At 48.3% G+C, this 25,335-nt stretch overlaps 1 protein-coding gene across 2 annotated transcripts in view; it reads right to left on the reverse strand.

Annotated features, from left to right (window-relative positions):
- Positions 1 to 25,335, reverse strand: part of CETN3 (centrin 3) — a 139,908-nt gene that overhangs the window by 64,470 nt on the left and 50,103 nt on the right. For both annotated transcript variants that reach the window (XM_069225156.1, XM_069225166.1), the window contains exon 3: positions 20,293 to 20,428. In XM_069225156.1, coding sequence (XP_069081257.1) covers positions 20,293 to 20,428 — 136 coding nt within the window. The remainder of the gene's footprint in view (positions 1 to 20,292; positions 20,429 to 25,335) is intronic.

Genomic DNA, 25,335 nt, shown 5'->3' on the forward strand with positions numbered 1-25,335 from the left:
GGGGTCCATTCGTGGTTCGCATTCCACTTTTGGAGTATATGGTTTGTGTTGCCCCTATCCCTATGTGTCTCCATTGCATCCTATTGTAACTATACATTGTTTGCACTGTTTTCTAATACCATTACTGCATATTTTGGTATTTTGTACATATATCTTGTGTATATTTGCTATCCTCATACTGAGGGTACTCACGGAGATACTTTTGGCATATTGTCATAAAAATAAAGTACCTTTATTTTTAGTATATCTGTGTATTGTGTTTTCTTATGATATTGTGCATGAGACACTAAGTGGTACTGTAGGAGCTTCACTCGTCTCCTAGTTCAGCCTAAGCTGCTCTGCTAAGCTACCATTATCTATCAGCCTATGCTGCTAGACACCCTATACACTAATAAGGGATAACTGGGCCTGGTGCAAGGTGCAAGTACCCCTTGGTACTCACTACAAGCCAGTCCAGCCTCCTACAGGTGGGGGTCGGGCGGCCCGCGGGGGGTGGCAGGAGAGCCCGAGAGCCCGAGACCCCTCCCCCCACCCGACTAAAAGATCAAGATCCTCGGAGCCCCCCCCCGGGGAACCAAGTATGGGCTGCTGCCTCCAGGAGGACGGGGGCATCGCTGGAGTCCACGTCGGCCCCAACCTGCCACCACACGCCAGTCTTTGCCTTCTCCCTACAACAAGGCCTGCTGTGAAAAATACAACCGCAGCCTGGGGCATCGGGGAGGCCCCACCCAGGAGGCACACCTCAGTTTCACTTTGCCAAGGTGTACAATTAGACGGACACCGGGGGTGACGGGGGTTGGAGAGTCGCTTCACTTACTCTCAACTCTCCCCCTCCCCTCGCTCGGACATTGGTGAGTTCCTGCCCTGGAGGGCGCGACGGAGAAACCGAGACGGCCTAAGTGGATCCTCACCCTCCCAACCAACCTGGAGCAGGGATCGGCGGAGCCCCCCGACCGCCCCCTTTTTTTTTTTTTTTTCCTGCCAGGGATCCTAGGCACGCTTCGATCTCTAGTTGGGGGGAGGATTGTCGCCGATGTCCACGATGGGGTCCTCTCGCGCCCCCACGTCAATAGTCACTAGCCAACCGCGCTGACCTTCTTCTTCCCCTGGAGGACCGAAGATTGACTGAGGTAACATCTGAGCCTGGACCCCCAACTGCCCGGGAGACTGGAGGCCCACTCCTTGAGACCCCGTTGTGCGTCAGCAAAATACGCACCCGAAGCTTGCGACTACCTGTCTCCCCTTCCGCCTGCCCCCCTCCGTTCTTTTTTACATTCTTTGCGCCTGCCGAGCCAAAGGTAGATACCTCTTGGATCCCTACCTGCATGGGGGAACGCGCAATGGCCAGGGGCAAGACGGCGGGCAAAACACCAAGTAAGCCAGGCCGCCAACTACTTTTCTCTGAAGCCCTGCGTCAACAGAAACATCCCCCTGCGGAGGTCCCCATACCTTCCCCCCGTAGCGGCATGGCAGATGACACACAAGGTGCGACAATGGACCGTATACTACAGGAGATATCGGCAGTGAGTCGTAAACTGGAGGGCATGGACAGTGCCATGGTGGCGCTGACAGCTGAGACAAGATCTATGCGCCTGGACATAGCGGGCTTCCAGTCGCAAAATCTCCGGGCTCGATCAACGAGTGGCAACAGTGGAAACACAGGTAGCCTCCTGGACCGACAGAGATCAAGAACTCCTGCACCTTCGTAGTAAACTGATCGACTTGGAAGACAGGAGCCGCAGGAACAACGTCTGCCTCCTTGGGTTTCCGGAAGGCATTGAGGGCACAGACCTGTTCTCCTACCTGCGGGAAACGTTACCCAAACTAACGGAGATAACGTTCAATTCCCCTCTGGAATTTCAAAGGGCACACAGACTGGGCACCAAGAGACAAAATGGAAACAGCCGCCCCGTCCCATCATAGTCTGTTTGCTATGAAACATGCAGGTTCGCCAACTGCTACAGGCATCCAGAATGCAAGGCCCATTCAGATCGGCGCCCTGGAAATCCGACTCTCAGCTGATTTCTCCAAAGATACTGCCGAACGAAGGAAAGCCTTCCTATCCCTTCGCACTCGCCTACGTCACTTGGACGTGAAATTCGGCCTGTTCAAGCCAGCCAGAATGTGGATCACCAAGAACGGGGAATCACAGAACTTTTACGCCCCTGAGGATCTGAGAGCGTTTTTAGATGGGCTACATTACCAGTCCCAAACTATGGAAATGACACTCCAGACCCCTTTGGACATACGGGACCTACCCGTAGGAGTTGGCCATCCGGAACCAGCACCCGAATCTGAAGGAAGATTCACCACTGATCCCCAAACCAGGGGAAGAGACCTAGACAGACTCACAAAAACCTATGACGACAGGGGCCAAGTGCTCCAGGCGGTGGCAATGTATACACAGACATCGGACAGAGACAAATCCTGCTCCCCTTTGAAGCCCACGTCAGCCCCCAACTGAGTAAAAAACAGCATTGGACTCTGGGGGGCGCTTGCTGCTGCAGCCCGCGGACTGTCCCGGATACGCCAAAGGGACCCGGCGGCGGAGAGGACGAACCGGAGTGATGAGTATCTGATTTTGTGAACTAACAGATATACTGTTACCAGGGGCTTTTACTCCTGACTGCCCTCGTTTGTTTTTTGCTTGCCCCTGCCTGTTATAATCCGGTAATAATCCTGTTATAATCCCATTGTAATCCTGCTATAATCACCTATAATCACTTATGTCTGTACATCTCTCATACTTCTAATTTCTCTTTCTAGACGCCGAGAACTTTGGTTGCCCCAGCACCACAGCCCCCGCTCAATCTATTTGTTTACTTGTTTAAAAGCAAACATTAGGCACTTCCTCAGAACTGCTGCACCGTTCCCACTTGTTAATATTCTGTCCTATTTTGGATCGGTTTTCATGATTGTTGTTGATTGCCCTCTATCAGCGGTATCGTATAATTGCAGCAGGCCAACACATGGCAGCGGCGCAACACCTCTCTCTCCCCCGCTGTGCTCCATCCGCCCTGCCCCATCCTTCCCGCCCCTTCCCCTCAAAAACAAAAACAGAATACCCACTACACGCAGGAACTTTTTCCTTAGGCGCGACCCAAGTGCTGATCTAATTTTGCAAAATCCTTGCAGGTCCACCCAACAACTTACCCATGTCCTTTGCTCTTCTCCTTCCCCGTCCCTTCCCTCCATCCCATTTTCTCGCAGTACTGCGCCACCCGACTCCGGATCTTTGGACTTTTTGACATGGGTCGCCACGAGAGCCACATTAAATGTACGTACAGTCCTCTCCTCACACCCTCCTGTCTACCCCTTAAGTCACACAGACTTGCATGCAACAGGGAGAACCAGACGAGGGGGGACTGGGGCGCCGCGTGGCGTCGCCTCCCTCGGCCTGGGGTCCGCTGGTCGGGCACCAGAGCTAACAGGCCTGGGTTCTAGACCCGCAGGTTACAGTTCGTGAACGGCGGGACCTTTGTCCTGATTTTCTCTTTACTTTTCTTTTCTTATTTCTTATTTCCCTTTCTTCCCTTTCTTACCTCTTATCTCTTCTGTCTATCAGGCTTGCTCATTTGTTTCACCCCTACACAATTACCCCTCTTCCCTCCCTCTCCATCTCCTCCACTTATCTACCCCTACCTTCCCCTTTACCTACCCTCCCTTCTCGTCTTTAGAGTCGCGTCAAGCCCCTACTTCCCCCCTCTCCCTCACCCCTTATCCCCCCCACCTAGGTAGGTGTCCATAAGGCGCAGGGATGTCTAACCCAAACCCAGCACCAACAGTGCCTCTACAGATTATATCATGCAACGTAAATGGCCTTACCCACTTCATAAAGCGGAAAACAATTCCTATCCGATCTCAACTCTAAACGCGCTGATATTGCCCTACTGCAAGAGACGCACTTAGATAAACCAGAATCCGACAAATTGCGTCGAGACTGGGTGGGCACAGCCCTGTCTAGCTGTAACCCAACATCACCCAATACGGAAAACACCCCAAGGAAATGCGGGGTAGCGCTACTGCTTTGAAAATCCCTGCCCCACACAGTTATTAAATCATGGACGGACCCCGAGGGTTGTTACGTATTTGCTAAATTAAAGATAGGCGGCGCCTCACTATGTGTGGGCTCTGTTTATGCACCAACTGGCACAAAACGCCTCTTTTTCCTACAACTCAGCCGACTCCTGACTGAGATAGGAGCATCTCGCTATGTAATAGGGGGCGACTGGAACCTAGTCGGAGACGCAGTACTGGACAGAACGGGACCCTTGGACGTAAGCAACAATGCAGGCAGAGCCCTACAAACGATATACTATCGGACAACGGTCTAGTGGACCACTGGAGGCTCACACACCCAGCAGACAGGGAATTTACATTTCTTTCACCGGCACACGGTACCCAATCCCGCCTTGACTATTTTCTCTTATCCCTAACCTAGTGGCTCACACTCAGGACGATTGTATACTAGAAGGTGGCCTCTCAGGCCACTCCCCAATCAGCGTAGACATCCGATTAGGTCTTGTATGTCCGGGCCGTAAACCCTGGAGACTTGCAGTCCATCGCTATCTTTCTCCCCAGGGAAAGTTACAGTTACAGGACCACGCAGCCAATTACACCCAAGACAACCTAGGCACCGTTGACTCTAGTCGAATCATGTGGGCCGCAGCTAAGGCAGCAATACGGGGACAGTTAATGAAAGACGCAGCGCTGGCAAACAAGGACAGAAAGGAACAACAAGCAACACTAGACCTCGACATTCGTCGACTTACTAGACAATACACTGAGCACCCCTCTTTTTCAGGATGCCGCAACCTAGAGCGTGCCCACAAATGGCCCTCAATGAGCTATACACTTCCCAGGCCGAGTATGCCCTTCAGAAACTACAAGGCAGACACTATGAACAGAGCGAGAAGGCAGGGCGTCTGCTGGCAGCCCAGCTTCGCCAGAGGACAGCCGCTCTTGCTATCCTGGCCATCCACGCCTCCTCTGGAGAAATACTAACACACCTGAAGCAATCGCAAATGAATTCGCAACCTTCTACAGACACCTCTTTACTCCAGAGACAACGTCCAGTCCCGCCCAGATCACAGCCTTCTTGGAGGGCCTTGACCTACCCTCTTTGTCAGAAGAGGGACGCGGCCTTTTAGAAGGGGAAATAAGCAGTCAGGAAATAGAAAGGGTTATCTCAAACCTTCCATACCACAAATGTTATAACTGGGTAGGGAAAGAGGCGACCAACATCCTACTTGCGGCCTTACACGAAGCCTGTTCGGTCAGGCCCTGGGGGCCATCTCCAACAACGCCACGATAGCCATTATACCTAAACCCCGGCGGGACTCCCTGCTGTGTGGCAGTTACCGACCTATATCTCTCCTAAACAGTGATGTCAAAATACTAGCAAGCATCCTAGCAAATAGACTACGCAAATTTATACCGTCCCTGATCCTTAACACGCAAGTGGGGTTCGTACCGGGCCACACCTCTAGGAACCACCTGCGCACCCTATGCCATACCCTATGGACATCGAGGGACCTACTGGAGGTGGCGCGAGCTCTGTCCTTGGACGCCAAAAAGGCGTTCGATCGCATAGAGTGGCCTTATTTGTTTGCGACACTGGAGAGATTCGGCCTAGGAAACTGATTCATTTCAATGGTGCGGCTATTGTATGATCAACCTGTGGCGAGAGTTAATTGTAGAGGCTTCCTCTCAGACCCTTTTCCTATCTGTAGAGGCACACAACAGGGTTGCCCCCTCTCACCCCTATTATTCCTGCTAGCAATGGCCTCCCACTGCCAGAAGGCATTTCTAAAATCTATTTATATGCCAATGACGTCCTATTAACTCTCACGGATCTAGAACGATCCATCCCAGCGTTGCTGGAGGTCATAGATGGGTTTGCAACCCTCTCCGGCTATTGCATCAACTGGGATAAGAGTGAGGCGCTCCCCCACTCGCGGATGACTACGAGAGCGGCCCTCCTAGGCTTCCCATTTCGCTGGACACCGAAACGCCTCAAATATTTGGGGGTACTAGTCAATCCGGGATTGGTGCACATGGTGGCGGACAAAACAAAACATTGCACGAACAAAACCGGACTTCGCAAAAAGGAACCAACTAGGCCTCTCTATGTGGGGCCAAGTACAGGCGGTCAGAATGGTTACGATTCCCCGCTTCACTTACATTCTGGGACTTCTCCCTTTGCAGGTGCCCCTTCACACGCTACGAAATATAGATACACTCATCAGAGCATTTGTATGGGGCTCCATGCGGCCACGCTTATCGCCTGCCAAACTCATAGCCCGTCGATCCACAGGGGCATGGGGCCCCCGTCGGTGGAGCATTATTCGCTAGCACTGCACCTGTCCCAGTTGTCCCACGTCCTGACCAAAGAGCCGGACCCGCCCCAATGGGTTGCCGTGGAAAGGCTATTGCTAACCGCAAATGAGGGACTCGGACGGCCCTACCGTGACGACCTACCTTTTGCCAACCCGGTGAATCCTATTTTGAAGGCTTCCCGGGCAGCCTGGCGAAGGACCCATCGCCTGCTTGGGGTCCGTCCTCTCCTCCACACTCAAGCACCCCTGTGGCGCAACAGTGGACTCCGGATAGGCGGTGAAGTGCTCAATTGGCCGCAGTGGAAGAGGGCTGGCATTCACACCCTCTCCCAGATCCTGGAAAATGATACAGTCAAATCTTTTCCTAGACTACGTGAAGGATTCGATCTCCAGCCGAGCCAAGAGTGGAGATACTTGCAACTCAAACACTGCATTAGACAGGGGACCGACGTTGCCCGACGGGGGTCCCAGTCTTCACCCATGGTGGCCTACCTTCAACAATGGGGACAACACAGGGGAGTCATGGCGGGTCTTTACGACCTACTCACCTGAAAACTCTACTACCAACCTCTCCTAGACAAGCTACGTTTACAGTGGCAAACACAACAACAGACATTTAACTCAGATGACTGGGAGGACATTTTAGAGGCCCTGGACAGAGGTACCCGGGAGGCGCATTTAAAGTTTTGCCTCTTCAAGATCCTGCACAATTGGTATTGGTCCCCAGCGAAACTGCATAGAACAGGACATGCGAAATGCTGGCGATGCCCAGAGATATGCTGTGACCTAAAACATATCTTAATTGACTGCCCAACGATCCAACGAATATGGGACGCGATGGGCTCCACTCTAGCCAACTCCATGCTTCTTCCGTCACCACTCCCTCCCTCTCTCATACTTTTACAAGACAAGACTTCCCTCCCGGATCTCTCTAGACCACGCAAAAGGTTGCTGCACACAGCAATAGCCACCGCAAAAATCTGCATCTTCCGCCACTGGAGGTCGATGACCCCCTCCCCCCCAAACTTGGAAGAATGGATTTTAGCCATGACCCGTATTGCTATGCATGAAAGAATCATCTATAACTTGCAAGACCAAGCTCAAATATTCAAGCAAGTGTTGTGTCCCTTCCTCACTGTGGGAAGACTGTAGCCTGTAGGATGCCACCTGCCACCCCTCCCCCCCTTTCCTTCCCCTGCTCCCCTCCACTCCTGCACTCCCCCCACTTTCCTTCTCTTTTTCACCTCCCCACCCCTTCCCTTCCCCCCTCTTCCACTTCCCCAACCTCCCATCCCCCTCCTCCTTCTTTCTTTATTTACTAGTCTCTTCTTTCTCTTTCCTTCTCTCCTCTCTACATCATCAAGACCCTGGCTCCGGTCTCGCCCATTTCCTCTAGCATACTCCTCCTCATAGAACCATTTCTCTGAGACAAGGAAAGGACACTGAGTACTAAGCATGACCTATGCCGAGCAAAGACAGAAAACCTAGGCCCTAATGTCCCGATAGATCTGCTACTCTGCTAATATATTATCCCGGCATATATCACTTTTCTGGTGTTATGACCTCCAAAGTAAACATGCCCGGTCTAAAATTAACGTCCTCTTGCGCATACGCGCCACGGCCTGCTCCCAACCAGGACCCCGACACAGCGAGGAGCGAACTTCTTATCCTCACCTACATCTTTTCCTTTCTCTTTTTTTCTCTTTTTTCCCTTTCTTTTTTTCGGCCGACGGGACAGGTTCTTCAAAACATGATTGGCAACATTCCATGGCTTTCTATGCTCCTACTATTCTTTGACTCATTATGTATTACTGTTTGCAAACATGTGGGGACCTTGGTCCCTTTTTTGGTTTATGTACCATTTTGCAGTGTTTACAATAAAAATCTTAAAAAAATAAATAAAAATGAAGTGAGCTGAGAGGTTGATGTTACACCGACTGAAAGAGAAAGGCTCGAGTGAGAGTAAGGCCACATCCTTTGTTTGTTAGTGCTTGTAAGGACTGGAATGGTGTACTTGAGAAAAAAGCAGTAATAGTATGTTCTTAAGGACTAGAATGTCTGAAAGGAGGCTGCAAATGTAATGTACAAGTAGTGTGTTAGGGAAGGTCGTGAGAACAAGAAGGAATTAAGAGTGTTAGGCAAGGTAGGAGAAGCACAGGGAGAGGGAGGGTGGGTACAGAGAAGTTGGAGAGAAGGAAGGTTGAAAGAACATGGCCGTAGGAAGGAAGAGATTACAAGAAAATGTGGAGGATAGGTGGCAGACAAATTAGACGGGAAGGGAAGCTTACAAGAAAAGCAGAAGGTGGTGGAAAAATGTATGCAGACTCCCAAATCTGGATGTTCGCCTCACTTTTACTGGCCTTGGGGCCCTGTTTGCCCAGGTATTTATTTAGACACATGTGTGCAATCAAGTCCCTGCGTCATGTACAGTATAAATAATTACTTAGCATCACACAATTGCTTAGAAAGAGTTCGTTCGGGAAGGTAAGTTGAGGCAAGCAAGAGGGAAGAGATAATTTAGGGTATGTTTATTGATGTAAGCAGCATACAAGTAGACGGAGAAAGTGGGAGGAGAAAGATCTTAGAGAGGAGAAATAGGATTTGCAGTGAGAGGGATGGTAAGCTAGGCACAATGAGAAGAGGTAGAGGCAAGGGAGAAGAAAACAGGAAGAAAAGGAGGGGGTTCAGCAGTAATTGTGAGGAGGAGAATTAACAGAAGCATTAAGGTACCAAGCAGTAATGACAGAATGATATGGGTAGGGTCGAGCAGAGGAGAGAGTTTTTAGAATGGTGATAAAAAGGTATGCAAGGGAAATACCTTTCTTGCAAAGGGCAGGAATATAACACACGGATAAGAAATCACTGCATCTGAGCTGCAGTTTGAAAAACCTATTGACACATGTCTATTATAAGAAGTGACAGAAGCTTCACGTCCTGGGAGAGGAAGATGACGAAAGTGGAGTACAACCACACCCCATCTGGACGATATGGTTACAACTCACAGTAGATTCTAAACTATTAGGTAACTTAAGAGTCTGTGGATCCACCAGGTAATTTAAGACTTCTGAACACACATGTAGGGAGAGACTCTCAGGAATCAGTAGTGTTATGCTCAAGCACTAATGAAAATCAAAGAACAGACCCTCCCTTAGACACAATAGGTGAAAAAAAAAAAAAGACTATGGCCCTCATCATGACATAGGAGGTAAATGGCACTTCCCGCCACGGTGACGGCCGCCAACATACCGCCACGGTGATGGATGTCCGTTCGCCATATTATGACGCGCACACACACACACACCAATCCGACAGAATACTGCCACATGCACAAATCCGCCAGCTCAAAGGTCATTGTTAAAGTGTCTGTACCAACACCCATACCGTTACGCCAAAAATACAACGCCCACCACATTATGACCCACAATCACCACGGCGGACATTCAATGACGCTAAACCATTGGCAGTAGACACTGTCTCGCTCAGAATGGACACCCAAATATAAAACAACACTACATTGGCCAAAACCGAAATCACACACCTGATACTGATACAATCACCACACCCACCCACAGAACTATAAAACACACACTCACATTACCCACAACCCTTTACGAACACCAATTATTGCCACCAGACTGAAACTAAGTCCACTGAGACACCTAGACACACACACCACAAACTCCCATATATCCGTCATGCACCCAACGTCCCACACCCCACCACATTACTCAACACCCTCTCACCAAAACACAACACCCATGTCCCCACTAAGGCACCCCCGTTTCACTGATGAGGAGTTGCAGGTCATGGTGGAGGGAATAGAAATAATCAGGGTAGAGCCACAGCTGTTTGGAGCACAGGTCCAGCAAATGTCCATTGTTGGGAAGATGGAGCTATGGCGAAGAATCGTGGACAGGGTGAACACAGTGAGACAGCATCCAAGAACAAGGGACGACATCAGGAAGAGGTGGAACGATCTATGGGGGAAGGTACATTCCATGGCAGCAAGGCACCAGCTCGCCACCCAGAGGACTGGTGGTGGACCCCCACCTGCTCCCCCACAGCTCACAGCATGGGAGGAGCAAGTCTTGGCAATACGGTATCCTGAGGGACTCACTGGAGTTGCGGGGGACTGGACACTGGTGAGTCAATATTTACTACTTATCATCCCCCATACCCGCATGCCATGACACCACCTCACCCTCACTCCCATCACTCCATTCCATCCCATCCCACACACTGCACCTACACATATGAATAACCCCAATGCCTAGCCCTGTATGCTATCCAAATGCATGGACGGCCCTCCCAGCCCTGCATGTACACCCATCACTAAAGCATGCACAACATGGAGAACTAACAATCCCACAATACATCACCATACACAAACAAAGGTGCCAGGGCAACAGCAATGATAGAGGGGAAGCTAGGGATGTCCAATTTGTCATAAACATGAGGAATAATACATCACTTACACCCCCACAGGTGCCCCAGCAAATGTCAGCGGAGAGGAGGTACCACATCTAGCCAGGCCCCTAACAGAAGATGCCCCCAGTGATGACAGTAACTCTGGACTTCTGGATGAACTACCTGGCCCATCAGGGACCATTGGTCAGTCGGCCACCCCAGCCCACTCACAGTCCACCACAGAGCCTCTCCCATCAGTATTCAACACCACAGCACCCACCCAACGTCCCCACACCTCTGTCCCCAGGACACATCAATCAGCAGTGTGCCCACCTGTACACGGACCCCAGTCCACACCGCGCACTCAAGACAATCAGGGTCCTGGGTCAGTGCCAGTGGGCACACCGTTCAGGGGACACAGCCCCAGGGAAACAGGGACAGTGGGAGGACCGCTGTGCACCAGGGGGAAGACAGGCCCAGGGAACCAACTCTCCAGGAGCACTCACCAATGTCCTGGGGGCTTACCAACAATCCCAGGACACGATGGGCCAGATCCTTAACAACTTGCAGGAGAACAAGCGGCTGCAGGAGGAACACCATCAGGAGATCAGGGAGGATTTGCAGGCTCTCAACACCTCTATGATCTCCACAGCAGGGGTGCCGGCAGACCTGGCCAATATCGTGATGGAATGGACAGCACACCAGCAGGCCCCTACCACTAGCCGGCCTACTGACCAGCCCTCCACTTCTGCTGCAGCTAGTGGGCAGGAGGCCCTGCCACAGGACCCACATGCCACCAGCACCCCTCCCACTGCAGAAGGTGAACCACCCCGCAAATGTTCCCTGCGACCCAGACAGAAGCCAGAGACACTTGCCAAGACCAAGACCACTGCCAGGAAATAAGACCCTCCTGAATGTTACCCTTGTGTCCCACCCTGTCACGTTGTCCACTTTGAATTGCCTTTGCTCCCCTTCCTATGGCCCCTTGGACACTGGACCTGTGCTACAAACAGACTGGAACAATACCCTGGACTTTCCTCTACCATCACCCCATTCCATTGCACTTTTCCGTCAATTATTTGCGCTACAATAAACACCCTTGAACACAACTTGAATGAGAGTGTTTTATGTTATTTGAGGGGGGTCAAACGCAATACGTGTTCCGTCAATCACCCCAATAATATTGGGTATATATCCCATTTCAGAGAATCCTGCCTTCACAGTGGCCACATCATCCACCTGGGGGAAAGCAATGTAGCGGCACAAGGCAGACAGAACCCTTGCCAGCACAACTGAGAACATTGGCTGGGACATTCCTGCTGCCAAGCCAACTGTCACTTGGAAAGAACCAGTTGCTAGGAAACGGAGCACTGATAGAACTTGCACAAGAGGTGGGATCCCAGTGGATGACGGATAGCTGATATCAGATCAGGCTGCGATTGGGCACCCAGCTCTGTGATTGCGGCCCTGTCCATTCTTTAGGTGAGTATTATGTGCCTGTCCTACAGTGTAGCCAAGTCCACAAGGGGTCTGTACAAGGGGGCTTGTCTCCTACTCCTATTCATCCGCAGTGGTAGGTATCTAAGGGGCACAAGAGTGAGTAGGCTGTCACAATTTGAACAATGGAACCACCACCTCAGTGTACGTAGAGCATTAATGTGATGGGACAGTGGGAATGGCAATGTACGTGCAATCTTCAGCAATGACACAGTTATGGATTAGCTGAATGTTGTCCACCCCCATTAAATGGCGACCGCCTGTCCTATATCTAGGGAGAGGTGGAAGTGAGGTAACTCCAACGACGTTGGGCGTTGTGGCGGAAGGAGGTCTTGCACAGCTGTACAATTCCTCTTTGGCTAATATGGGGCTCTATGGAGTAGAGTGACCAATGGGGATCAGCGGCGGCGGTGACGGTGTACACCGCCGCAGACATGACCGCCATTTTCTATCTAAATCCTCACTTGTTTCCTGACTTTCCACAGGACAACACCTATACTGCGTCAGCTGCTGTGACCTGTGTCTGGAACCTACCATGGCCTGTGTGACTGTGGAAAGAGCCCCTGCCTTCACTTCGGAGGAGTTGGGAGCGTTTGGTGGAAGGGGTCCTACCCCAGTATGGACAGCTGTATGGGCCTCAAGACCAACAGGTGAGTACACCTTGGTCATGATGCATGTGGCAAGGTTGCATGGATATGTGTGTGCAAGCATCTTGTCATTTGGGGAGTGGTATGTCTGTTGGTAGTGTACATGGTGGGCGCCGGGTGATGTGTGTGCCAATGGAGATGGAAATGTGATATGTGGACCATGTGTGTGACGGGCAGGACTGTATGTGTAACGGTGTCCTTCTGCCTGTATTACTTCTGCAGGTCAGCACCCATCAGAAGAAGGGATTGTGGCGTGCCATCGCCAAGGACATGCGGACCTTGGGGGTCTACAGCAGACAGAGCACCCACTGTAGTAAAAGATGGGAGGACCTGAGACGCTGGAAACAGAAGCCCAGCTGGGGATGGCCTCTCAACAAGGAAGGGGTGCCCATCGGAACCTGACCCACCTGATGGCCTGCATACTGGCCAGATCTGGATGGGCGCTTGAGGGCGTCACAGTAAAGTGGGCGTAACTACAATCATTAGTAGGTGGCATGGGATACGGGTGGTGGGTGTGAGTCAGTGGGTGCCCCCAATGCCAGGTCAGACATTGCAGCATGACCCAGCTCAAGGGTAATGGGTGTTAGCAAATTCAGGTAACCTAGCTAGGTTGTATTCCATGTCAGACAGGGCTTAGTGGGTCCCAGGAGGGCTGCAGTTGGCGATGTTTGGCCCTCATCTTGCTGTGGCACCTAGCCAATTGATTGCCAGTGTGGTACATAGTGTTCAATCCTGAACCCTGTGTGTGATGGTAATGTGTATGCCAACTGTGGTGTTGGTGCTGTACTTGACCCAGTGTTCCCTTTCTCTCGCTCTCTCTTTTTTCTTCTGTCAACCTGTCCATGTGTGCATTAGCATCATCTGGCGGAGGAGCAGAGGCAATGGCGATAGAGGGAGCTACAGGACCCAGGAGGCAAAGTCCACCTACGCTGAGGGAACCAGTGGGATGGAGGGCGAGGGGAGCACCACAGTGGAGACAGGAGGTGACAACACTGACTCGGATTCCTCCTCCGATGGGAGCTCCCTGGTGGTGGCGGACACCTCTGGGACCACCCCAGCTCCAGTTACAGCCGCCACCCCCCATAACAGCACCGTCCTTCCAGTTGCCCCTCACTGAATTGCCTGTGCCAGCTCACCCAGGAGGGTGGGCATCTCCTTCGCCCCAGACACCTCAGGCCCTGCCCCAGTGAGCCCTGCTGCCCTGAGTGAGGAGGCTATTGACGTCCTGAGAACCATCTCTGTAGGGCAGTCAACCATAGTGAATGCCATCCAGGGGCTGGCATCCCAGGTGCAGCAATGCAATGCATTCCTGGAGGGCATCAACGGTGGATTGGCGGCCCAACAGAGAACGTTTTAGGCTCTGGCCTCCTCTCTGATGGCGGCCATTGACCCTGTTCCTACCGTCCCCCCTCCAACTACCACTTCTCAGTCCCCGTCTCCTCAAACCCAACCCATTCCATGCACACATACAGACAAGCATGCACACAAAACATCACACAAGGATAGCACAGTCAAACACAGGCAGCACACTTCAGGCCACAAAGCACTCACACAAAAAACAGACAGTTGCACACACAACAACATACACTGCGTCCACTGTCTCCCCCTCCTCCTCCCTCACAGTCACATCCGCACTCACACCTACATGCACTGCTTCAACAGCCAGCACAACCATAACCACATCAAGCAGCGCACACGCACCTCAGTAGTAGACACCTCCACAACATCCATCCACGTGTCCCCTGTGTCCTTTCTCACCCTGTCTGTCCCCCCCCCCCTCTAAGGGACACAAGCGCAGGCACTCAGACACCCAACAGCCATCCAGCTCACATCGGCACAGTGCCCATGCACCTGCACCCAAGTACAGCAGACGTACTCCTCCAACAACCACTCCCTCAACCTCCACTCCCATCCCTCCTCCCTCATCCCACCCCACCCCACCATTCCTAGGAAGCTTTTCCTTGCCCAACTTGACCTCTTCCCTCCCTGTCCACCCCCCCACTGTCCTGCCTGTAAGAGCAGGATTCCAACGACCCAGCCCAGCACCTCAGCCAAACAGGCCACGGGGACAGTAGAGGCACCTCCTAGTCGTGGAGGCAAGAAAGGGAAGGATCCCACTCCACCAGCCAGGAAAGGGAAGGATCCCACTCCACCAGCCAGGAAAGGGAAGGATCCCACTCCACCAGCCAGGAAAGGGAAGGATCCCACTCCACCAGCCAGGAAAGGGAAGGATCCCACTCCACCAGCCAGGAAAGGGAAGGATCCCACTCCACCAGCCAGGAAAGGGAAGGATCCCACTCCACCAGCCAGGAAGGGTAAGGTTCCCACTCCACCAGCCAGGAAGGGTAAGGTTCCCACTCCACCAGCCAGGAAGGGTAAGGTTCCCACTCCACCAGCCAGGAAGGGTAAGGTTCCCACTCCACCAGCCAGGAAGGGTAAGGTTCCCACTCCACCAGCCAGGAAGGGTAAGGTTCCCACTCAACCACCAATGACAGGAGCGGTTCCCACTCAACCACCAATGACAGGAGAGGTTCGATTCCCACTCAACCACCAATGACAGGAGAGGTTCCCACTCAACCACCAATGAAAGGCAAGAAGCCCTCATCTCCTTTTTCGTTTGCAGCTGGTTGTGTGTATGGTGTGTGTGTGTGTGTGTGTGTGTGAGAGAGAGAGAGAGAGAGAGAGAGAGAGAGAATGGTGTCTCTTGTGCATCTGTGTGTCACTCTCCTTTTCCTTCCTCCCTTGTGTGCTAGGGGGCTGTACTCACCGTCGTCATCTTCGTCGGTGTTGGTGTTCCAGGTGGAGCATGGCGTAGAAAAGCATCGTGCAGACTTGCAGTTATGGTTCCATGGCTGCGTTGATCTTCTCAGAGTCTCTGATGGTGAGCCTTTGGTCTTCTGTGTTGTGTTTCCGCCTGGCTTTTGATGGCGTTGGTACAGCCCTGGAAATCGTGGTGGTTTGTTGTGTCATGATATGGTAGGCGGTACCTTGTGTTCCGCCTGGCTGTTGATGGCTACCGCCCTGGTGAGTGGTGTTAATGCCCTGGCGGATGGTGTGGTACACTGGCTGTCTATGGGAGTTATCACCGCCATGGTCTTAATTTGGCGGTAATTACTGCCAATGTCATAATGACCACCTATGTGCTGAATGATAGTACTGGGACAAAAATGATCAGCCTGAATGAACAGCAGTACCCATCATTCTCCAGAAGCACAAGATGACCAGCAAATGCAACAGAAAGGTGTTCCTTCCTGGTGTTTAACATTCTTATAATATAGCTTGTAACGTCCAAAGAAGAAGTGACAGATTTAAGTTCTGAAGCAACCAGTCTGTTAAGTGCAGGGAAGTCAGGTTGTGATGAAGTACTTGGCCAAGGCTGTAGTTCAAGAATAGAGTCAGAGGGTGAACTGAATCAGAGTGTCTGAACATGTTCCAAGGCATAGTGCACCAGAAAAGTCCAGTTCAAGCTGGCACCACAAGTAAGGTTCTGTATGGTCATATTGTTTTTTTTTTTTTTTTGCATAGAACTATTGGGAAAAATGGGATAAAAGGAAAGATGTATGCAAATGTGACCCAAGATACCAAAAGTGCCCTCAACACCACAACCATAGTCCCTGACACAACCAGTTGCTGCTGAGCATTCTACATTCATGATCTCTAGCATCGCAAACCAGTCTAAGAGAGGTGCGCCCTAACATTTGAAGGAGAAGACTAGATGTCTGCTTAAATTATCTGCCCACATGCTGTGAATTCCTGGCACGTGTCCCATTATCAGGGTGACAATGCGACATATCACTACTGCCAAAGAGTTAGCTAATCCGTGGACAGCAGTAGTGCCAAAGTGTTAGCTATTCCATGGAGAGCAGTAGTGACTTTATGCTGCCTTGCTTACAGATGTAGACCACAATGGTTGTGCTATCTGTACTAACAATTGCTTGTTTCGATGCATGTCAAAAATGCTTTCTTTTTATTAATCAGTGAGTGAATTTTGCTCCTATTTATCTTCTAGGTACAGTTACATTATGTATAGCAGTGAGAGAGGTAGGTCCTTTCTTTTGTTCGCATAGTGGAACCTTACTAACAGAGGGATCCATAGTTTAAGCCCTAATGAATACCCATGACCTCATTAGGTTGATGAAGGGCAGAAACATGTCGGCAACACTTTGAGACGGACTATTGGGTCATGAAACCCATTGACGTCCGTTGTATTTACTTTTTAGTATTTTCTAATCATCCCTACAGTACCACTGAATAAAGGGCACTTTGTGGTCTACTTAAGGGATGTTTAGCTCTAGTAACTGGATCCCAGAAAATTATCTAGAGAGACTAAGTTATAAGAACTCCTTGGAATTAGCCCAACTCGAGGTTGAGTCCACCCTGGTAGTTCTATCTTACTAGGGTGGGACAAGTTGGTCCATTATGAAGCATGTCACATTACGCGAGTGAGCCCACCTTGTCCAAATCTTGGATTTGATAAGAGAAATAGTAAGATAATAGGACAGGATGAATAAGTACAGTAGCAGCCCCATTACCCACCCCCCACCATTCCCCCCAGCGCCTTGAGACCCTCATGGGTGAGTAGTGCGCTTTACAAATTCCCTGATTGATTGATAGGAGCATTCCTAAACAAAGGCTGGGATGAGTTCACATAGGGCATGATGTCAGATGGTGATTGGTTTATTCGCTCCTTGAAGCGAGAGGTGGGTGGCAACTACAGACTAGCACCTGAATACCCATAAGGCTGGCTTGAGGCCAAAAAGTAATGTCTTAAAATGCTACTTTTGCTGATCTAACCTGAATTGTCAGGAGATTTGTAGCAATGGTGCATAAGGAAAAGAAAGTCCATGACTCCACATCAGACACAAGCACATTCCCTCCATTGATGGACTGGCATATCTCCTGAAGCATGACCATCTTTAAGTCTTATTTCTTGTTGCATTTGTTGAGTGCATTGTGGTTCAGCATGTTTTGCAACCCTTCACACATTTTCTCCTTACCAAGTAAAAGTCCCATGTGTTGTTTCTCCTCCATAGGATCACTACCTCCAGGACACAAAGGTGTAGGTAGTACTCCTTTGGGGTGGGGGTTTTACGATTAATTTTACATACTGGATAATGCCCAGTTCCTTAAGATTCGTGGAGATGATTTGCCATGGTGGAAAGAAATCCTGCTTTTAGTGCTATACCAATACTGACTCAACAGGAGGTAAGTGGTACAGGGAGAATGTATTTTCTGGTCTGTTGTGGCCTTTACAGCAGAGTTCCCTCTTCTCATGCACTGGGTCCCACCCATCATTAACGTCTTCTGAACTGGAAAGGACTGGTCTTAAGCAATGTATCTTTCTTACATGTGTGGTCAAGAGATTCTTGAGGTAGATCTTCCTATAATTAGTAAGTATGACCAACACTACTGTTGTGTACTCATGCACCTAGCCATATTATTATGTTATTTAACAGATTGCTAAGCCAATTCAACATGTTTACCCAAGAGGCTCTGGCCATCGAACATGTCTAGGAACTAGAGTAGCGATGGCACAGGGCACTATATAGGTAGCACTCAACGCTTTTATCGTCTTACATGTGGTACCCAGCAGTCTGGGGTTAGTATACAAGGGCATGAGGAGTTGTGTTATCTCCTCAGAGTAGTAGCCTATGTGAATAAATCAGTCTTCACTTACTTAATGAGACAAGCTGGTGCTCTGCACTTTTTTTCAGCAGTCAGGCAATGTTAGTAGAGTGGGTAGCAGAGTTCTTCACGCATCCTAAACCCTCATCCTAAAAGCAGTCAAGCTGGTCAAATGAGGGTCTGGACGTTGAAGTCCAATAAAAATCAAGTCTTTTTTAAGGAGTGCCCACAAGAATATAACATTTTTTGGGTTCCTCTTTTGATAAAACTGAACTTTGCAATATAATGCAGAGTGCGAGAACTGGGAGGAATAACAGTCTCTCTGGGGGACGTTACATCTCTTCATCGTAAGGGATGATAAAAGGTATTCAATCAAGACTGGAGTCAGACAGATTTCGCTTACAGTTATTTTCATCATCATCACTGTTCATGTCTGTGTCACCATATGTTTCTTCTTTAGTTGCATGAGTATGGTTAGTCATCAGAGCACCCGTAATGGACTGTTTCAGTGCTTTAAAAGCAAGTGATTGCAGCCAAGGGAAAAGAACAGCCAGCAGAAGTGGAGGAAAAACCCAAGGAGCATTTCATATGGAAACCCAGTGATGGGAAACAGATCCGGTGCATTGAGACCAGGAGTTGGAAATCTGATTTGATGTCTTGTATCATGTCTTTATCAAAGGAGAGAAAGTCTGTACCATAAACAGCAATGTGTATCAACATCTGCCATCATGAGAAAACACGGCTGGTGACAAATGTAGTAATCATTGTCTTCTGAATCAACTGGCAGAAATGATTACACCAAATATTGCGGACCATTGTCTCACATCATAGCAGAAGCATAGGGTGTAGAAGAGGACAGAGTCTCTGTTGAATAGGCTAAGTCTGCAATGTTAAAGCTGATTAAATCCAGCTTACTTTTCTTTGAAATTGGAGGTGGGAGTTCGCAAATTACTCTTCATAGACCTCTCACCCCAAGAGACTGTTTTCATAACAAAGAGATACGTATTTCTGTACCTGTGTTTTGGCTGTCAAAGTATTACATTCTTCACTTTCTTTATATACACAAAATTGTGGGGCTATATGGGGTAGGTTCATTTGGTGCTATTTAGGCTATTAGCGAAGATCTTTGCCATTCAAGATTCATAAGCCCTAAAGAGGGATTTCTTAAATCGTTTGTCAGTTAGAGTTAGATTCCCCATACCAAAGCTCTGCCATGCAGGAACAAATAAGCAAATCTTACACTTTGCAACTGGGGCTGAGAGATGGAGGTCAAAGGCAGTAACTGACCGAAAACGACAAAAACTGTGGAGAAAACATGAAGCAATTAAAGGAAAGAAGACCTTTCCTTCAAGTACAGTTGAAAAACTGAAATTTGGAAGTAGTAGAGCTCAAGGCCTCTGCATTTCACTGGCCAGTTTCCGGCCACAAAATGAGGTGAAGAAACTGTACATAAAGCATGACTAAAGCAGTATTAAATTACACCATGGGAACACTGCCATTTAAACATCGATTAGTGGGGTTTCTCAGCCTGGCAACTGAGAATAACTCAAGCCTGTGAATCTACGAAAGAGTTAGAGGCTGAAGAAATGTGTTATTACAACACAGCAGATTTAACAAGTAAAACTCTACTCCTAAAATGTTCAAACACAATACACAATGAATACACCAAGTTATAAACAGATGTGTAAATAGTGTACACATCCTAGAAAAGAAGCATGTTTTATAACTGCCATCAATGTAAACCAAAGGTTATATCAGACAAATATTATTATTATTACCTTCAGTTCATGATAATCAATTGCTTTATCCTTATCTGTATCAAATAGTTCGAATGCATCTTTGATTTCCTGCTTTTGCTCTTCAGTCAGCTCCCTTCTTTTCTTCCGTTTTGTTTTGTCTGCTTGTAGCTCATTTCTAGAAGTGGAATTAAGGTAAACATTTTTAGCCTCGTGTGAGTGGTTTAGGCATGTGTTGGCTGCTCAATGCCGTGTTTGATGTTTCCATTTTCATTCACATTAACAATATTGTCTGCTCAGACAACTCTGCTTAGAAACTTGCCTCTTCTTGTGAAAGCTAGATATTTATCCATCAGCACAAGCCCAACAAGGCTTTGTAAACAAGTTGAGTATAACCTCCTTACTGAAGAGTGACACCGCTGGAGGGAGAGAACTGACAAAAATATCTAACTAATGTATACTACTCTTTCCAGATCCTAAATGCATAGGTGTTTACTAACTGGAATACCAAAATGTGCTAGAAGTGAGAATAAATATTTGGCTGTTAGAACTCATAACAATATTTATTGATTTACACAGCCTTATATGAAAATCAATGGGGAATTAGAGAGGGTTTGTTTGTCAACAAATGGGATTACCTGAAGGGGTTCTTCTCGGTTGCAGTAAATGTTTTGAAGATGGCCATTCTTCAAAAATGTTTGTATTTGTTCAATAAGTTGCCTTTGTGCCTATTAGATAGATGTGCATTAAAAAAAAGCATTCAAACATTCCTACGAAGTGGGGCTTTCTTCAATGGTGTATTGGATCAAATATATAACTGGAGTATTTAAAGTTTATTTATAAGCTCACTAATAAGAAAACACATAGATAAGAATTACTTTCCTAAATTTTGAAATGCTTAAAAATAATGTTACCTGCTGTTGTCTCTCAGTTGTAGGAAGTGGTAGTATACATTGAGCAAGTCATCTACAAATTACCCTTATGCAAAGGTATTGATGGATTAGATAATAGTCTATAATTAGACACGGCCCCTTTGGGTTTCACTCTGGGACATCAAGTTATCGGGAGTTAACATTATGGAAAGTTGACATTAACCTAGAGGTCGTGAAAAAAAATGATACAGATAATCCTGTACTCCAGTCTCTGGCCATCAAGTCACATGCCTAGGAGTTGTAGAAAGGGTAATTTGTTCATATGTCTTATGCAAAAGCAAGGACAAGGCTGGATTAGAACCCTACTGGGGAGCACAAGCCTTAACTACAGGATAAAGATGGGCTACAAAGAAGTATCTCTCAACCTCTTTTTGTAAAGAAGATGTTCTAGAATGCATAATCATTTGCAGAGAAATGCTTACAGGGGTCTCCTTTGATATCTGTGGAGATCAGGAGAGGAAATGAAGACACTGATGCTTTCAGATGATTAAAAGTAACTTCTGCCTACAACGAAGTGATGAATACATAGCAACTAGGTTTTAGGTTAGCTCCTGGTTGACTGTTTTCCAGCAGCACAAGCCTGCTGTGTTCGCTTGTGAAATGTGTATGGACTAGTTATTCAGGTTCCAGGCTTGCAAGTTGCTCTTTGACAGGAATAGGAGTGCCATAAATCATATTTCAAAAGGCTACATCTGAATTAGCCCAAGCTACACAACTTCTTGAACTTCAGAAGAGCCCCAATAAAGTTGGGCAAAAAACAGAGGTACAAACACATTTCCCCTACTAGTGCAGTCCAACTAAGGACTTTACCCAGGATGGGATTCAAAGGGAATCCATAGATTTTGAAGGTGGACACTGAAAATCTGTACTAATCTATGACTTGAGTGGATCATATTACAGTTTCCAGAGAAAGACTGTATCCACTGTTCTCTTTACCTGGAAATGGGGTGCTTCCTGGGGATTGAGGGTGTTCAGTTAAGAGTGTCAAATTTGAACCACTCTCCCAAAAACTGACCTCTAGGTGATAGGATCGGTGAAACTTCTAGTTGAAGGAGAAGACAAAAGTAAAGAGAATGTTACAGATCGGGTAATGGTTCTCTAGGCAAACAATGGTAATAGAGATCTTACCAAAAAACAATAAGCATTTGTAATTGTAAAAATTTTTAAAGCGTGCAAGGGTTGAAAAGGTCGTATCTTTGGGATGTGGGAATCAAAGCTTTTTCCTAGCATCATACCCACTGAAGGCGATAAAAAAGGTTCTGTCAAATGGTAAATCCACAACTATCTTGGATATCTTTGCTTAAGGAGAAAGTGCCAATCCATGCATGCCTGACCGTGGTGTCAAATACATCTTAGGGCCTGATTATGACCTTGACGGATGGGATACTCGGTCACAAACGTCACGTATATCCTGCCCGCTGTTTACAAGTTCCATAGGAAATAAAGGAACTTGTAATACAGTGGAAGGGATATCCGTCACGTTTGTGACGGAGTGTCTCATCCACCAAGGTCGTAAGGTCGTAATCAGACCCTTAGTATCCTCCGGAAGGAATGAAGATTGTTCATAATTGTCAAATTTTGGACATTCAAGCAGTCACTACTAAATCTGGTTTGAGCTGTGAAAGATATAACTTCTTCCCTTGACACTTCAAGATATTAGCCTCTTTAACCAGAAAAGATGTTTGAGAAGGAGCTGGACCTCTATTCTTACAAAAGTACTGACCATTGTCAACTGAAGAAGAATATCTAACATTATGAACAGATCCACCTTGTGACTTCTATATTTGTATCAAACAACTTAGAAGTACACAGGGCACAATGTGATTAACCCACTACGCAATACGCTGACCTTATCAGGGAAGGGTACCTACTCTGTGAAGGGTAGGAAAGAAGCTGGAATAGCCCACCAGCTAATCTGTGGATGGGACAGGGAAGGGAGACAGAGAAGATTTTTGTATTACAGGTGCATAGAAAGATTATCCAAGAGGTGGTCTGAAAAATTGGTGTTTATTACAGCCTTAATAACAATTTTGTCAACCAAGCTGCATGATGGGGTTTCTCAATTTCTTTCTTGGAAGACGCAGCTACTAACATTACAAATTTCTGTGTGTTCAAAAAATAGATACTAACCAGTAAAGGAAATGCAACAGTTTGTTGGTACATGAGATAAACCCTAGGTGTATGTACTTATGCATTGTGCTTGGAACTCAAACTATATTTCAGTTACAACATTGTAACATAACTAAACTATATGTTGCAACAGCTTGTGGTGGTTGGAAACTCACTTGTATAAGGATGCAGCTAACACATGCAGGGATATTCAAACAGAAACAAAACAAGAGCTCACGATCAAGATCTAGTCATTTATCTTGACCTTTCTGTATTCCTGCCAGATGATGACCAAGTCCAGTCCTTATCCAAACTGGACAAGCAGGCAGGGAGGGTGACAGCTTTGTTTGGGGGTGAAAGAACAAGTTACTTACCTTTGTTAACACATTATCTGGTAGAGACTATCTAGCTGCAGATTCCTTACTTTTGAATATCCCTGGCGTCAGCTTCGAATCCGGAATCTTTTGCTAAGCAATACCCTGAGCGTACCGTCGGGTGGCGTCGTTCAGATTCGTATGTGTCGTCTATAAAGGCACCACCACGGCGTGCGTATGTCAGTTCTTTTATCCCCAAACTTCCACGCCAGAAGTGCAGAGTCATGGATAGAACCAACAGTTTGTCTGTGCAAAACTAGGGCCCTGAAAGGGATAAACCTTAACCCCACTAGACATATCCACAGAGCGGGGAGGCATGGGTGGGTGTACGAAATCTGATAGATAAAGTCTCTACCAGATAATGCATTACCAAAAGCAAGTAACTTGTTAATTTGATAGAGACTTCTAGCTGCAGATTCCTTACCTTTGAATAGATACCTAAGACATAACCTCCTGGCAGTGGGCTGCGGATACATCTACTACACTAAAAAGTCCTGTAGGACTGAAAGGGCAAAGTGTCCGTCTCTCAGTACACGATTGTCTAGGCAGTAATGTTCTTCAAAGGTGTGCAAAGATGCCCACATTGCCGCCTGACAAATATCCAGGACTGGAACGCCCCAAGTTAGCGCAGTGGTAGCAGCTTTGCCCCTGAGAGAATGAGCCCTCAGGAGGCTGCTTCCTGGCCAATGCCTAGCAGATCTTGATGCAGAGAACGACCCAGTGCAAAATGGTTCACTTCTTCACTGCCCGACCCTTCTTTGCTGCCAGGTACCCCACAAAGAGTTGGTCATGCACATGGTACAAGCCCCTTGAGGAATCTATGAACAATGGAGGATTTGAAAAGTGAAGGCTTGTCAGGTAGCCGAAGGAATGCCGATAAGGCAGAAAGATAGCCCTTGAGAGTACCCAAGGCAGAACCCTGCTGGGGAAGGGGAAGTATAAAGAGAAGGATATTAGAAAGAGGATCAATAGACCTTTCTGTACAATAATAGACAAAGCGTTTCCAACTGCAGGCATATACCGTTTTAGTGGTGGGACGCCTGGCTGCCAAAATAACTTTACAGACTTGGGAGTAAGGTCAAAAGCCATCAACTTCCGCTGCTCAATCTCCACGTATGAAGGTGCAGAGTTGACAGGCTCGGGTGGAGAACCCTCCCCTGCTGCTGCAACAGAAGATCCTCCTGAAGGGGCAGCCTGATCGGGGGACTGATGCTCACTTTGAGAAGCTCGGGATACCAGACTCTCTGTGTCCAATCTAGAGCCACTAAGATGACTTGGGCCCGGCCGTTCTTGTTCTTCTTGAGAACTCTGGGTAGAAGTGGTATGGGCGAAAAAGCGTACAGGAGGCCTGAACTCCACTCGCGCTGAAAAGCATCACCGATCGATTGCCGCCTTGGAAACTCCAACGCGTAATACTGCTGACATTGCGCATTCTCTGCGGAGGCAAACAGATCTAACCAAGGCTCTCCCCTCTGCTGAAAGAGTCCTTGCGCCACCTCCAGATGGAGATACCATTTGTGATCTGCTAGGCATCGCCGGCTGAGTTCGTCCACCCTGGCGTTCAGAGAACCTGCCAGGTGTTAAACCACCAGGGTTATGGCCTGCTGTTCCAGCCATGTCCAGAGACACAGAGCCTCTTGCTGAAGAGCCCACACCGCCCTGCTTGTTGC

The sequence above is a fragment of the Pleurodeles waltl genome, chromosome 1_1 (assembly GCF_031143425.1).
Source record: "Pleurodeles waltl isolate 20211129_DDA chromosome 1_1, aPleWal1.hap1.20221129, whole genome shotgun sequence".
NCBI classification, from domain to species: Eukaryota; Metazoa; Chordata; class Amphibia; order Caudata; family Salamandridae; genus Pleurodeles; species Pleurodeles waltl.